The sequence below is a fragment of the Orycteropus afer genome, unplaced genomic scaffold (assembly GCF_000298275.1).
Source record: "Orycteropus afer afer isolate SDZICR_OR568_19922 unplaced genomic scaffold, OryAfe1.0 scaffold00661, whole genome shotgun sequence".
NCBI classification, from domain to species: Eukaryota; Metazoa; Chordata; class Mammalia; order Tubulidentata; family Orycteropodidae; genus Orycteropus; species Orycteropus afer.
Window position 1 is genome coordinate 472390 of NW_006922248.1, and position 13735 is coordinate 486124.

The 13735-nt window shown below is 52.0% G+C and overlaps 1 protein-coding gene across 1 annotated transcript in view; it reads left to right on the top strand.

Annotated features, from left to right (window-relative positions):
• Nucleotides 1-13735, top strand: part of PLXND1 (plexin D1) — a 61009-nt gene that overhangs the window by 1388 nt on the left and 45886 nt on the right. Inside the window, exon 2 of the mRNA XM_007956754.1 lies at nt 11-1310. Within this exon, the coding sequence (XP_007954945.1) occupies nt 11-1310 (1300 nt within the window). The remainder of the gene's footprint in view (nt 1-10; nt 1311-13735) is intronic.

Sequence of the window (13735 nt, forward strand, 5' to 3'; positions counted from 1 at the left end):
CAACCCTTAGCGCCCCGGCCGCCGCGGCCAACCCCCTGCTGCTGCGCCCGCCATTCTGGCCCCCGCCGCGTCCACAGGTCCCGCCGTTTTGCCCGCTCTGCCTATTGCTGCTCCTTGGGGCGGCGCGGGCCGGCGCCCTGGAGATCCAGCGCCGCTTCCCCTCTCCCACTCCCACCAACAACTTCGCCCTGGATGGCGCGGCGGGGACGGTGTACCTGGCGGCCGTCAACCGCCTCTACCAGTTGTCCGGCGCCAACCTGAGCTTGGAGGCCGAGGCGGCCGTGGGCCCAGTGGCGGACAGCCCGTTGTGCCACGCCCCGCAGCTGCCGCAAGCCTCGTGCGAGCACCCCCGGCGCCTCACCGACAACTACAACAAGATTCTGCAACTGGACCCTGGCCAGGGACTGGTGGTCGTGTGCGGTTCCATTTACCAGGGCTTCTGCCAGCTGCGGCGCCGGGGCAACATCTCCGCCGTGGCCGTGCACTTCCCGCCCGCCGTGCCGCCCGCGGAGCCCGTCACCGTGTTCCCCAGCATGCTGAACGTGGCGGCCAACCACCCGAACGCGTCCACTGTCGGTCTAGTCCTGCCGCCGGCCGCTGGCGCTGGGGGCAGCCGCCTGCTCGTGGGCGCCACGTACACCGGCTACGGCAGCGCCTTCTTCCCGCGCAACCGCAGCCTGGAGGACCACCGCTTCGAGAACACGCCCGAAATCGCCATCCGCTCCCTGGACGCGCGCGGCGACCTGGCCAAACTCTTCACCTTCGACCTCAACCCATCCGACGACAACATCCTCAAGATCAAACAAGGCGCCAAGGAGCAGCACAAGTTGGGCTTCGTTCGCGCGTTTCTGCATCCGCAGGACCCGCCGCCTGGCGCACCGTCCTACGCGTACCTGGCGCTCAACAGCGAGGCGCGCGCAGGAGACAAGGAGAGCCAGGCGCGGAGCCTCCTGGCGCGCATCTGCCTGCCCCGCGGCGCCGGCGGCGACGCCAAGAAGCTCACCGAGTCCTACATCCAGCTGGGCTTGCAGTGTGCGGGCGGGGCGGGCCGCGGCGACCTCTACAGCCGCCTGGTCTCTGTCTTCCCCGCGCGCGAGCTGCTCTTCGCGGTCTTCGAGCGGCCGCCGGGGACCCCGGCTGCCCGTACAGCCCCCGCTGCGCTCTGCGCCTTCCGCTTCGCCGACGTGCGAGCCGCCATCCGTGCCGCACGCACCGCCTGCTTCGTGGAGCCCGCGCCGGACGTGGTGGCTGTGCTAGACAGCGTAGTGCAGGGCACCGGGCCGGCCTGCGAGCGCAAGCGCAACATCCAGGTACGGGAGCGTGGAAGGACTGGCCGAGGGGCCAGAGGGGATGCTTCCTCTGAGCCAGCCAGAGATGTGAGCGTACGGGCACCCAGATGCGTGCGCTGGGACCCAGGTGTGCACGCATGAATACACGTGGCGCTGAAGGAGGCCACAGGTGTCCAGTGAGCGGTGTTACAGGTGCGCCTACCCAGATGTATCTGGGAAGGGGCTCTAGGTGTGCGATTGGTACTAAGGTGCGTGTTGAAGAGGGCCGAAGGCGCACAAACAGTCTAGGTGCTAGCACCGGGCTCACAGGTGCTTGGTGAGCATTCAGCAAATGAATGCGTGCTTGAACAAAGGTGGGTGCCGCAGGCAGCGTGAACCTGTAGGAGCGTCCTTTGCCTTTTAGGAGTGGGCAGGTGTGTGAACAGGCGTGGCAGATATGTGGGGAGGCACACAGCTGTGCACCAAAGCCTTGGGGATGGGGGGAAGGTAGGAGTGACAGGTGTGTGTGATCCAGGCTAGTGTGTCAGTGACCTGGGGCCTTCAAAGTGTAAGGCAATGAAGTATGTGCTGCACTCAGGGGACACAGATGTTTGGAACCAGTAGTACTCTAAGGAGGGCCATGTAGTTGGCAAATAGGCATATGCCTATTTCACGCCAGCTGAGGCAAGCTTTCACTCAGTCGTTCAACAAACATTTACTGAGCACTTACTATGTCTTGGGCATGGGGAATATGGAGGTAAACAATTGCACTTGCGGAGTGCCTACTAAATCCATTACATGTAATATAAGTCTCTTAATTCTCATAACAACCCTATGAGATAGGCTCTAGTCTCATCCCCATTTTACAGATGAAGAAACTGAGGCATAGAGAGGTTACATCCCTAGCTCAAAATCACACAGCTGGGAACCAGCCGAGGAAGGATTTGAACCCAGGCTGTCTGGCCACAGCAATGGAATTCGGAGTGTGTGTGGTGGGACAGTCCCAGGTGGCTGAGGTGGGCAGATGGTAGGACCAGAAGAGTGAAAGGAGGTGAACAAGAGTGTCTGTAGGACAGGGGTGTATAGCTGTCAGGCTCAGGAGTGGGGGGATGAGGGGCTAGGTGTGGGGCTCATGCAAGTGGGGTAGATGTGGGGCTCAGATATCTGAGTCTGGGTTGGATAGCAGCTGGGGGGGCAGGTTGGGGAGATCAAGTGTGTATATAGGGGTTCTCTGACCTTGGGGGGATACAACATAGGGGTATAGAAGGGAATGTTGTGCTTCTGCCACTAGACAATTGAGCCCAGCTATTGCCCTTGAGGAAGTCCTACCAGGAAAGGATTTCTTCTCTCAACAGTCCTGGAAGGGAAGACTGGTGATCCCCATTTTCCACTTCAGAGGAAGAGGCTTTGAAATGACCACCTGACATCCTCTCTTGTTTCTTTTCCACACTCTCTATCCAGGTCTGAGCCTGGGGGACCTATGTCCCATGCCACCCATTCCTCGAGCCAGCCTCAGTTTCTCCCTCTGCAAAATGTGAAGTTTCCCCATCTCCTGGTGATAACCATTCTTGGTGTCCGGCCCTCTATGGCCCTACCCCATCCAGTCTTCCTGGTCTTCAGGTTGTGGCAAGACTCTCATGAGATTAATTATTCCCTTGTGGGCGTCTCTAACACTGGGGCTTTGAGAAAACTCAGATTCCTTCTCCCACTTGTGGGCTCCCACACTGCCCACCACCAAGTCGGCTGCCCTAAAAATAAAGGTCACGATGTATGAGCTGGGCAGAGTGTCCTAGGGAATATCTGCTGCCTGCGAGCCTGAGTCAGGGCTCTCCGAACATGCTCGGTGCTCGTCATGTGCCTGGTGTCATTGTTGAGACATCCACCATTCCTCTCCCCAGAGCTCTTCCCCCCTCATCCCCCCACTTCTTTGTATGAGCAGAGAAACTTTGGGGCTGGGGGTGTTAGGTCTGGAGGAGGTGGGTGGTGAGTCAGCTGCTGCTCTGTAGGCTCTGCTTTATAGAGGAAAGGCCCTGTGGGGCCACGGCTGGGGTTGGGCCACCCTCCAGGCCTAACTTGGGCGGGTTCCAGGCCCTGTGTCCTAGCTTCTTGGTGTGAGTTGATCCATGGGATTCCTCAGGCCCCTGCAGGCTTGCCATCCCTCTCTGGCAAGAACCGTCCTGGTTCCCACGGTCCCATGTCCCCAGCAGGGCTCAGTGCAGTGACTCACCCTGCTGAAGGGGGCTGGGGCTTCCCTCTCCCATCAGGGGAGGGACTTCTCCAGGGACACAGTCCAGGGACAGAGTGGCCCAGGGCATCCTCCCCACCCCAAGGCCACGTGTGTTCCCAGCTGAGGCTGTCCTTAGCCACCCTCCCTATGTCCTCCACACCCCCTCTACCCTTCACTATACCCAACTGTGAGTACAGGCCGGTGCCGAATCTCCCAGATGTGCCCAAGGTCTGGGCCTCTAGCATAGCTGTATGTGTGGGGCAGGTAGGGTGATGGTTATTCTTGCTCCAGGTTATTGCCAACTCCCCAGTGAAAGGCTAAGAACTTCCACTTCACACCAGGCTGCCTGTGTTCAAATCCTACTCTGTGGGGATAATAAAAACAATCCTTATCTCAAAGGCTTATTTTAATGACTAAATGAATTAATTCATGTAAGGCATTTAGTACTTTGCACATGGGAAACATCAGGTAGCTATTAGCTGTTGTTATTATTACCCCAGTGGACATCATTAGCACTGGTTGGGCTTGGTCCTGGACAGCAAACAGTGGCCTAATCTGTCTTGTTCTGGAGCAGTAAAGATTCTATCATCTCCTACCAGACAGAAACAGATAGCAAGCTCAATAAACATTTGCTAAGCCCCTACTGTATGCTTGGCCCTATGCTGTGCGCTGGGGACCATGATGAGCATGACTCACATCTTCTACTCTTGTGGACAGTGCAGGTGAGCCAAGGACAGACAGGGCAGCCAGACGGTTACCACATAGAGTGCTGGGGACTGTAGTGGGGGAGCATGGGCAGAGGGGGCCCAGAGAAGGATATCAAGGCTTCCTAGGGGAGTCATGTTAAAGCCTGGGTGAAAGGATGAATAGGAGTTAGTGGAGTAAAGCTGGCAAGTGAAGAGGAAAGGGGTCGAGGTAGAAAGCCTGGATGCAGGACACAGCGTGGCAAGCTTGAACGATGGTCAGTGTGGCAGTGGGCAACGGGGAAAATGGGAGAGAAAGGAAGCAGGTACAAGGCTGGTATGTGCACTGAGGAGTCTGAGCTTCATGCTGGGGTCATGGGAGCCATGAGGGGTTTTAGCCAAAGGAGTGCCATGGTCTGAATGAGTGGCTCGTTTCTTCCTCCATAGAATGGGAACAATAATACAGTTCCTACCTCCTAGAATTGTTGTGGAGATTCAATGAAATAACACAAATAAAGCTCTTAGTCAAGTACCTGGTACATGTTAAGTATTTGCAATTATTGGTTTTTAAAATACAATAGAAGTTTATGTACTTTCTATCAAATATGAAAATGGTCTAAGTTCTATCAATAGGACTTAACATAGATTTAGCTAATGTCCATTTATATTTTAGATTACTTAGTGTTCTAGTATGATCTTCACTTAGTAAGCATTATTTAGGAACTGTTTTAGTTGGGTTCATTATATTTTTAAAAAATATTTTTATTGTCATAAATTATAACCAAACCAAAACCAAACACTGCCGTCGAGTTGATCTGACTCATAGTGACCCCTCCCTGTGTTTCCGAGGCAGTGTCTCTACGGAAGTAGATTGTCCAGCCTTCCTTCTGAGGAGTGGCTCGTGGGTTTGAACCGTCAGCCTTCTGGTTAGCAGCCAAATGCCTTAGGCACTATGCCACCATAAAATTTATCACTGTAACCATTTTTGAGGGTACACTTCAGTGGTGTTAATTACATTCACAACGTTGTGTAACCATCACTACTATTTATTCCTTTTTTTTTTTTTATCATCCAACAGAAATCCTATACCCATTAAATAATAACTCACTGTCCTTGAGGTGATTCCGACTCATACTGACCATATAGGACAGAGTAGAACTGCCCCATAGGGTTTCCACAACTGTAAATCTTTACAGACTCAAACTGCCTCATCTTTCTCTTGCTAAGCAGCTGGTGGGTTTGAACCACCAACCTTTCAGTTGGCTGCCAAACACTTTAGGCAAGGTACCACCAGGGCTCCTTCATTAAACAGTACCTCTCCATTATTCCTTCCCCCCAACCCCTGGTAAACTCTGTTCTACTTTCTGTCTCTATACATTGCCTGTTCTAGATAACCTCATATGAGTGGAATCATGCAGTGTTTGTCCTTTTATGTCTGACTTAATCCACTCAGCATAATACATTCAAAGTTCATCCATGTTGGAGCATGTATCAGTACTTCATTCCTTTTTATGGATGAATAATATTCCATTGTATATATGTACCATATTTTGTTTATCCATTCATCTGTTGATGGACATTTGTGTTGTTTCCATCTCTGACTATTGTGAATAGTGCTGCACTGAACACTGGTGTACAGGTATCTGTTTGCATCCTTCCTTTCAAGTCTCTTGAGTATATACCTATGAGTGGAATTGCTGGGTCATAAGGTAACTCTATGTTTAACTTTTTGAAGAACTGCTAAACACACAATGTTTGCACCATTTGCACCATTTTACATTGCCACCACTGATGAAGGAGGGTTCCAGTTTTGCCACATTTTCACCATCATTTGTTATTTTCCTTCTTTTTTTTTTTAAATTACAGCCATCTTAGTAGGTATGAGGTAATAACTCACTGTGGTTTCAGTCGGCATTCCTAATGGCTATTGATGTTGAACAAAGAGCTCTGGTGGCACAGTGGTTAAGGCATTTGGTTGCTAACCAAAAAAAGATAATTGGTTTGAACCTACCAGATGCTCTGTGGAAGAAAGATGAGCCAGTCTGCTTCCATAAAGATTTACAGCCTTGGAAACCCAGTGGAGGTTAGTAGGAGTTAGAATCAACTCAATGACAGTGAGTTTGTTTTTTTTTGCAATGATGTTGAGCATCTTTTCATGTGCTTATTGTCCATTTGTCTATCTTCTTGGAGAAATATCTATTCAAGTCCTTTGCCCATTTTTAAATTGGATTGTGTTTTTCTTGCTGTTGTTGAGTTATTGAAGTTCTTTATATATTCTAGATAGGAATTGTATGGAATCTGTATATTGCTTTGGGTAGTATTGTCATCTTAATAACATTAAGTTTTCCAGTCCATGAACATGGATGTCTTTTCATTTGTTATGATCTTTAATTTATTTCAGCAATGCTTTGTAGTTTTCAGTGTCCAAGTCGTTCACCTCTTTGGTCAAATTGATTCCTAAATTTTTTGTTCTTTTTGATTCTATTGTAAATGAACTTGTTTTCTTAATTTCCTTTTCAGATTGTTTATTGCTGGTATATGAGAACCAAAAAAACCAAACCCACTGCCATTGAGTCGATTCCTACTCATAGAGACCCCCAATGGGTTTCTGAGGCAGTAAATCTTTATGGAAGTAGATTGCCCAGTCTTCCTTTTGTGGAGTGGCTGCTGGGTTTGAACCACCAACCTTCTGGTTAGCAGTCAGATACCTTAGGCACTGTGCTACCAGAGATCCTTGGTGTATTAGAACACAACTGATATGTGTGTGTTGAGTTTGTATCCTGCAGGCTTGCTATGGTTAGTTTTAATATTATTTTAGAAAGTCCCTCAGTGGATGGTAGAAAAATGAGCTGGGAGGCTGCCAGAGTAGTTGGGAGGCTGGTGCCACCATCCAGACAAGAGATTCACGCATTTGTTCACAAATCCTTCTTGAGGACCTACTGTGCACCAGGACTGTGGAGGTTACTGGGGTATAGCCATGGAGGTGGTGGTGGGAGGGGGGGAGCTTTCTTTCTCGGATGTGGTGAGCCCAGTCCGATGCAGTGCTGAAGGATGGAAGGGAGCAGGTGGACCCAAGGGAGATTTGGGTGGTAGGATGGCAACCCCAGAGGTGGTGATTGGCAGGATGGAGGGGATAACATCTGGTTGAATATTGGTGCCATCAGGGTGGGGGAGAAGATGAGTTTGGTCTGAGGTGTGTGAGGGATCTAGAATCCCTATCCCTCCTATTCCTATCTGGCTTGATTTCTCCAGCATGAGGTAGTCTGGGCAGGGTTGGATTTGTGGGACAGGACCCTGCCTTTCCATCTGTTCTTCAAGGATGTGTGACCTCCAAGTGAGGTGGCTTCGCTCAGGCCTCTGTAAGCCCAGCCTCCCACTCCTGCCTTTGGGATTTCTCACTGAACCCTGGTCCCTGCCAGGAGTCCCATAAGCTGCCCACAGCTCCAAAACTTCTGTTGGGGTGGCCTCTGGAATTCCAGCTCCTCCCTTGGCTGGATTTGTCTTCTGCTTTCCACCTTTAAGACAGTGAAGTCTTAGACACCTAGAATCTGGCTGGGGAAGGGGAAGCTGCCAAGGTATGTGGTCAGAGCAGAGACCTTTGGACAGCCCCAGTGTGTCCCAACTTTGTCCCTGATTGTTTTTGGCATAACTAGGACTATTGGGGTCTTTTGAGAGAGACAGTGAATGAGATTAACCTCTATTGAATGTAGTTTGGCTCCCTTTCCTCAAATCACAGCATATTAGAGGTGAAAGGGATTTGGGACATTGTCATGTGCTGTCAGTGGGGGAAACTGAGGCACAGGGTCACCCTGCAAGGTGGGGGCAGGCTAAGTCTAACTCCTTATACTCTTTCCTCAACCTCTGAATGACCATAACAGTTGTATTTTTAAATCAAAAAGAAAACTGGCAGGCAAATGCCAGTGCTGCATTTTCAAGGTGTCTTTTTATAGGAAAGGTGGAAAAAAAACCCTCAGGCAGTTTGAAGCTGGCATGTGGTAGGTGGGTGCTTGAAGTCAAGAAGGCGTTTTCTGGACCACTTTAGGGGTGGGGGTGGAGGGGGAGCCAGCTTCAAAGATGGGCTTTACATGTTGGCTTCCGTGAGGAGGGGCTTGGGTTTGGGGCCGGCAGTAAGCTCCTGTGGCTGGGGTACCAGCAGAGACATTGGTGGTACTGTCGGAGAGGGGATTCCTTTAAGGCTGGCGGAGCGAGATGACCTTCTGCCCTGGAGAGACAGGCAAGGGCGGTTGGACCAGGAGATGGTTGACATCCCTCCTCTCCTTGAGTATGTCATCAGCCTCAAGGCTTTAGGTACAGGGGGTCAGGCTGACGTTGAGTGCCTTTTTCCTGCCCACCAGCTCTGTGACCCAGGGTGAATCATTTGCCTTCATTGGGCCTCATACTTTCTCATTGTAAAATAGGATCAATGCCTCCTTTTGCAGATGTGAGTAGATTAAAATCTCAACATGCTATGCCCAGAAAATGGCAGGGAAGTATGATTTCCAGGAGGGATAAAATATACCAGGGAAGAGTGTGCCCAGGGTGTGGAACAGTCAGCCAGGCAGGGGGAGCTCAGAGGACAGAGGGTCAGGGAAGTCCCTTGGAGGAGGTGGGATCAGACCAGAGTGAGCAGGGGATGGCAAGGGCATGTCTGGGGCCAGCTCAGCCCAAGTGAAGCTCAGAGGCAGGAAGGCATAGCTGAGATAAAGAGGATAAGATGAGAGGATGTCACTGCTGTTTATTGGGCTGGAGGGTAGCTATGGGGCTTTGAGAAGGGATCACGGTGATTCTGAGCATCTAGTGGACCACTGGGGTAAGTGGAGGGTACATGCCCACCTGGACCTCTGGAGCTAGATAATAACAATCACTGACTCACAATTCTGAGGACCAGAGAGGTACAGGGACTTGCTTAAGGTCACACAGCTGGTAAGTAGGGAATTGGGATTTGCAAACTGGCTGTGTGGTTCCAGAATTCACTGCTAGCCCTGTGCCAGGTGATGATCAGTGCTAACTGTGAGCGTCTAGGCTGGCCTCAGCCACATGGCCTTTGCACCCAGCTTCTGCAGCTCCCTCTAATGTTGGGCCACAGAAATTCAGGCCAGGCCTTCTATACAAAACTCCCTTCTGGGGCAGTACCTCTAGACAGGCCCCAGAAGGAAGTAGGGAACTGACATTGCAGTGACTCAGTCCCAGAGTGGGGTGAGGGTAGCTGGGGCATCTGCAGAAGCTGCAGCTGACCTAGTCTCCTGAGGAAGCTGGGGGAGGTAGGGAAAAGTTAGGGTGTAGAACAACCAGCCATGCAGGGGGAGCTCAGAGGAGGGAGGGTCCAGGAAGGCCCTTGGAGGATCAGATAAGAGTTGCATTCATCTCTGAAAATTCCTTCCTCTGGAGGTAGTAAGCCCATTGATCCTTTGGGTGTGCAAGTGAGCAAGGTTTGTTGAAAGCTTAGTTTGAATGGATGACTAGACAAATTCTTTCCAACACTGTTATTGAGGGGTCCTCACCTCAAACCTGGGACTGTGTCAGATACTGTAAGGCAGGCCGTCTGCTCCCTCCAGGGCAGTACCTCACTGCCAAGGTATTTGCTAGGAGGGTGGATCGAGGATCTGTGCCTACCCTAGACATGCCCACAACCAAGGCTCATAGTGGTGGGTGAGAGCTGGACTCTCGTGTCAAATCCTTGAATTCAAATCCCTGAATTCAAACCCCCTGCACCTTCCTGCCTGTGGCCTGGGACAAGTCATGTGCCTTCTCTGGGCCTCCATGTCCCCATCTGTAAAGTAGGTGAAGAACTCAGTGGGCTCAGATGGGAGAACAGGGCTGCCTGAAGTACACCAGAGGCCACGCAGGACGCTGCAGCATCAGGCCTTCAGGGATACCCTTGCACTCCCACGGTGGCTGGTATCCTGTGGAGATTAAGGGGCAGGCTGGCTTTAACTCTTGGTTTCTGCAGTGGGGAACAGAGGTGGTGCTCAGGAAAAGGAGTATAAGGACTGACATGAGCCCCTGGAATTGAAGATTCCTTCCCTTTGCTGAGTCTCAGTTTCCCCATCTGAGCTGGGCCATGAGGGGGCAAGGAAGCCACTCTGACACCAAAGCTGTCCTATTACCATCATTTTCGTCATTGTTTCTCTAGAATTTATCCTGTGTCCAGCAGCACTTTATGTATGGTTTCTCTTAATCCCCATGGACTCTGAATGAAATAGTGCTGTCCCCACCTACAGAAGGGGAAACAGGCCCAGAGAGGTTAAGTAACTACCTGAGGTCCCACAGTGATAAGAGGGGGAGCAGTGGTTAGCCTGCACATCTGTGCTCATCACCTTTACCTTCCGGTTTCTCTTAAATCATTTAGGAGAGGAATGTGAGCCAAAGGGAGCCTTGAAATCACAATGGGAAGGGGTGAATTAGGCCATTTAACACATTTTAAAGGTGAAGGAACTGAGGCTCGATAGAGTTCTTCCCCTTTTGGGGCCACTGCTTCTGGGGAGCAGTGAGGGCTTCCTGGTAGGGCCTGAGGGCTCTCTGGAGGTGTGGGGGGCTCTGGCCCTTGTTCTTCAGGCCTACAGCCACCTCCTCCTTTACCAGCCAGGGCTCAGCACCTCCTCACCAGCATCTGTTGTCTCTCCAGGCTCTTTGGAGGGTTCCCTGGAGTGTGGGAGGGGCTTTGTTGTTGTGATGTGGCAGCTCCTCCAGAGGAGATGGGTCAGATCCTGCCTTCTCTCCAGGAGCTCCTGGAGGGAGCAGTCAGAGAGGAGACCATGACAGTAGATATTCCCTACTGCACTCTGACCAGGGAATCAGGGATGGCTTCTTGGAAGAGGAAGCATTGAGCAGGACTTTGAGGAGAGTTTTGCAGAGGGGCAGCACTCCAAACTGAGAGATTGGATAAAACATGGTTTGGGTGGCAGGTAGGAATGGAGCAAGAGAGAGTGCAGGCTGAAATCTGCTGGGCCTTCTGTGCAGGCCAGGAACTTGGAAGCTGTCCTTTGGGCAGCAGGAGCCAGCAGAGGCTTTGAGGAGGAGAGAGCCACAGTCTGATCGGCTCTGGAAGGAACTTGTGGCCATGGCCTGATTATACTGCCAGGTGCCAGCAGGAGCAGGGGGTACTTGCCTGGCCCCCACTGCCCGCTGCTGGGCCAGGTGGCTCCTGGGGCCTCTCCAGGTCTGAAGATGATGTGGGGATTGCCATGGAAACAGCCATCCTCATGTGGGGACAGGCCCGAAAAGTCTCCTGGCGCAAGCTGAATGGATTTGGATCCTGCCTACCCCAGAGCACAGCCATTTTCTTCCCAAAGCCCATGTTTGGGCCAAGGCTGCAGCAGAGGGCCCTGCACCTCCGACTCCGTTGATACTCAATGCCTCTGGGGTCTGCCCGAGCCAGCAAGGCCTGCCCCGCCCCGCCCCATCCATCCTCTGCCCTGAAACTCGATAAATCACACACAGCTCCATTACAGAGCCCAGCGCGGCCCCAGTGGGGCGTTAATCATGTAGCACTTTAGGCTCTGATCGGTAAATAATGGGGGGGCAGTGAACAGAGGCCTTGATGTAGAGGCCAGGACCAGGAAAGCAGCTAAATGGGCTGGCAGTCGCCCCCCATGTCCTGCACGAGGCTCTACCCACCATCCACATTTGAGACTCTATGATGAGTCCCTCAGAAGTGGCTCTCTTGTTGATGGGTCCTCAGTTTCACTAGTTTGCAACTCAGGGCCTTTCCAGCTCCCAGAGGCTGAATTCCCAGCAGCTGTTGGCGGCTCCAGCCAGAGTGGTGGGTGGTGAAGCCATGGTCAAGGTGAACTCTCTGGGGCCAACTTGCCTAGGTTTGAGTCCTGGCTCTGGCCATTCTGGCTGTGTGTGAGCCTGGGAAAATCACTTCACCTCTTTCTGCCTCCATTTCCTTTGCTATAAAGCAGCATCAACTCAGTGGAACATACTAAAACCAAATCTACTGCCACTGAGTTGATTCCGACTCATAGTGACCTCCACTGAGCTTCCGAGGTGGTAAATCTTTACAGAAGTAGATTGCCCTTCTTCCTTCCATGGAGTGACTGGTGGGTTTGAACCACCTATCTTCTGGTTAGGAGTCAAACGCCTTAGGCACTGCACCACCAGACCTCCTTCAGTGGAGCATAGCAAGGGTTAAGTGCGGTAATGCAGGCAAGAGGAACAGGCATGCAAAAAATGGTAGCTGCTTGTTATTGTTGCTGTTGTTGTATCGTTATTATTTTAAAGCCATCTATTCTTGACCTGGGGTTAGAGCTCTGAGCTGGGATATGGGCAGCGAGAGAGAGAAAGACCATCGTGGTTACCTCAATGTCCCTAGCACATGGAACCTGGTGCAAAGATCACTGCTGAGGGCCCCAGGCCAGCCTTACACTCTCAGTTGCACCCACAAGCAGTTGTAGGATGCCCGTGGGCCCAGTTGAGTGGGGCTCCTGGCAGAGCCAGGTAGAGAGGTGGACTAGGCCAGCACTTAGGGGGCTGGAAGGAGGGTGTGAATTTACATCTCCAAGTCCCCCAGTCCCAGGAGGAGAACATTCCCTGGAGAGGCGGCAGAGAAGGAGCTGCACTTGCAGCTTCTCCAGGCCTAGAATCTGCATCAGGGGTGGAAGCTGGGGCAGAAATGTCCAGCGTGAGGAGGACCTGGTGGGAGAGCACAATGCCGCCCCCAACCCCCCATTAGAGGGAAGGATTTTCATTCGGTCAAGGAAAGCATCGTGGCTGCCCACCATCCCACACTGTGCTCCTCTGGGACCTGGGAGGAGGGCTAGAAATGTGGCGGCCAGGCAGGCGGAATGAGAAACAGCTTTGAGAGGGGGAGTTTGGGGTCTGGGGGCTGTGTCCAGCTAACAAAACAATGGCTGCTTGAATCAGCAGCTGTGGCAGTGGTTCCCAGGCAGGCCCTGAGCAGAGCAGGCCTCAGCCCCAGCTCCCAACATCCTATCCAGTCTCAAATGTTTGACTGTGAGAAGCATTGGGGCAGCCCATGCTGCATGGATCCTGTCTTTAGGAGTCCCTGAGCTAGGAAAATGGGGCACTTTCCTTCCATAAAGATTAACAGGCTTAGAAATCCAATGGAGTAGAGCTATGAGTTGGAATTGACTCAATGGCAGTGGGTTTGGTTTTTTTGGTTTGAGCTTCTGTGTGGTGACTCACATAGCTAGTTGGGGACATTCACTGAACACCTACAGAGCTTAATATTTGAGGGCTACTGCTGGCTGAACCCTTTCCAGTAGCCGTGTGTGGTGGGAGTTGTTATCATGTCTGTCTTACAGATGAAGAGATTGAGGGTCAGAGAAGATGGGGCATCCCACAGAGAATTAAGAGCCAAGTGATTTGGCATCTCAAGAGCCTTGGTTTCTGCATCTGTGAAATGGGTACAGAACAAGAGTGTATGTATCCCTGGGTGACATAAGGTTATGCTCTGCATGGTGACTGCACACCGTAGGTCTTAGATTCAGCTGGGGCTCTGGCCTTTAGGCTGGGACCTGGCCCTCCTATCTGTGTCCAGCTTGGCCAGCAAGGCCTGGAGATGTGCCAGTTACCAGTGAGCAGGCGTCTCG